Source organism: Rhea americana, unplaced genomic scaffold (genome assembly GCF_003343005.1).
Source record: "Rhea americana isolate MKP2758 unplaced genomic scaffold, rheAme1 scaffold_534, whole genome shotgun sequence".
In the NCBI taxonomy this organism is placed as follows: Eukaryota; Metazoa; Chordata; class Aves; order Rheiformes; family Rheidae; genus Rhea; species Rhea americana.
In genome coordinates, this window is record NW_028186684.1 from 67,622 (window position 1) to 69,606 (window position 1,985).

Consider the following 1,985-nt stretch of genomic DNA (forward strand, 5'->3'; position numbering starts at 1 on the left):
GGGGGGGGGGACAAAGGGGGCGCCCAGCCTCACTTGTCCCACCCTCCCCCCCCCCATACACACAGAATGGGCTGCAGCCGAGCAGACCAGCCTTGAGCGCCGCGCGGCAACGGAGTGAGTTCGCTGTCATGGCCAAGTGAGTGGGGCCGGGGGGGGGCTCACAGAGGGGGCAGTGGTGTGCGGGCAGCACAAACCTCCCCAGCACACACGGGGCTCTCTCCCACTCTAGGCGCATCGGGAAGGACCTCAGCAATACCTTCGCCAAGCTGGAGAAGCTGACGATCYGTGAGTGCGGTAGTGGAGGGGGGATGCGGGGCTGGGCGAGGAGACGGCCGGCCCCTCATTTCCCCCCTCTCTTCTCTGCCCCTTATGGCTGGCACCCACTCGCAGTGGCCAAGCGGAAGTCGCTCTTCGACGATAAGGCAGTGGAGATCGAGGAGCTGACGTATATCATCAAACAGGTAGGGGCCAGGGTGGGACACAGGTCATGGCTGGGGGTCATGTAGGGTCTTGATGACGCCTCCTGCCTCCTCCCCCAGGACATCAACTGCCTCAACAAGCAGATCGCCCAGCTGCAGGACGTAGTGCGGGCTAAGGGCAGCCAGAGCGGGCGGCACGTGCAGACCCACTCCAACACAGTGGTGGTGTCGCTGCAGGTAGGGTGGGGACAGGGACACTGCGGGGTGGGGGGACAGGGAGGCCACTCTATCTGTGTCAGTGCTCACCCCCCGTTTCCTGCCCCCCACCAGTCCAAGCTGGCCTCCATGTCCAACGACTTCAAATCTGTGCTGGAAGTGAGGACAGAGGTAAGCGCTCGCCCCCCGCCCCGTGCCACTGCCCTCCCTGCTCTCACCGCGCCGTTGCCTCTCCCAGAACCTGAAGCAGCAACGCAGTCGTCGCGAGCACTTCTCCCGTGCCCCCATCTCTGCCTTGCCCCTGGCCGCTAGCAACCTGGGTGAGTGCCCGTGGGGCGGAGGGGTCCCGGGCAGCAGCCGGGGGGCTTGGCCCCGTGCTCAGGCCCCACTCCACCGCAGGTGGCTCTGCAGTGCTGCAGGACGAGGCACCACACGCCGGGGACGTTGCCATCGACATGGACACGCGGACCAGCCAGCAGCTGCAGCTGATCAACGAGCAGGTGGGAACGGGCCTAGGCGTCTGGCCACATGTGGGCCGGGCCAGCGCTACATGACGCGGCAGATCCAGGCTGCTTGGAGATTCCAACCCTCTCCCACCCCACAGGATTCGTACATCCAGAGCCGGGCTGAYGCGATGCAGAACATCGAGTCCACCATCGTGGAGCTGGGTTCCATCTTCCAGCAGCTGGCACACATGGTGAAGGAGCAGGAGGAGACCATCCAGAGGTAGCGTTCCCAGCACCAGCCCCTGCCACAGCCACTCCCTGGTGCCTGTCTCCCCTCAGCGCCTACCTCTGCCCGCAGAATCGACGCCAGCGTGGAGGACACGCAGCTGAACGTGGAGGCCGCCCACGGGGAGATCCTCAAGTACTTCCAGTCTGTCACCTCTAACCGCTGGCTGATGGTCAAGATTTTTCTCATCCTTATCGTCTTCTTCATCATCTTCGTCGTGTTTCTGGCCTGAGCACCCTTCCCACAGATGGACTCGGCCCCTCTCTGACTGTCGGGGCTAGGAGACTTGCGGTGGCCCCCAGGGCCCAGACACGTGCCCGGGGAACGGGGCAGGGAGGCGCTGGCTGCCCGGACTGATGTCCCCGGGCTTCGGGGCTGTGGCGTCGCCTCCTCGGAGCCCTGCCCCACGCAGGGCCCCGCAGCCCGGGCCGCGGCTGGTGCCGCCTGGTCGTGGTGGCGGCCGTGCCCTCGCCCGCTGGGGCCCCCAGGCCGCCCATGACCCCCATTAAACTTTTCGGTCCGCGGTGGTGCTGCCTCGTTCCTGGCTGGCGGCGGCGGGACGCGAACCCGGCCCCGGGGCGCGGCGCGCGCTCTCCTTTCCCGTGCCCTGCAGGGGGC

At 66.6% G+C, this 1,985-nt stretch overlaps 2 protein-coding genes across 2 annotated transcripts in view; both read left to right on the top strand.

Moving 5' to 3' along the window:
• The window catches only part of WDR74 (WD repeat domain 74), a 4,206-nt gene extending 4,088 nt beyond the window's left edge, over window positions 1–118 (top strand). The window contains exon 10 of the mRNA XM_085318416.1: window positions 66–118. Within this exon, the coding sequence (XP_085174542.1) occupies window positions 66–118 (53 nt within the window). The remainder of the gene's footprint in view (window positions 1–65) is intronic.
• Window positions 69–1,893, top strand: STX5 (syntaxin 5). The gene is made up of 9 exons (XM_085318443.1): window positions 69–136; window positions 230–285; window positions 391–461; window positions 540–656; window positions 750–806; window positions 874–955; window positions 1,035–1,135; window positions 1,240–1,361; window positions 1,440–1,893. Exons 1-9 carry the CDS (start codon window positions 129–131, stop codon window positions 1,597–1,599), a joined length of 774 nt encoding a protein of 257 aa, XP_085174569.1. The 5' UTR covers window positions 69–128; the 3' UTR covers window positions 1,600–1,893.
• Window positions 1,894–1,985: the final 92 nt, after the last annotated feature.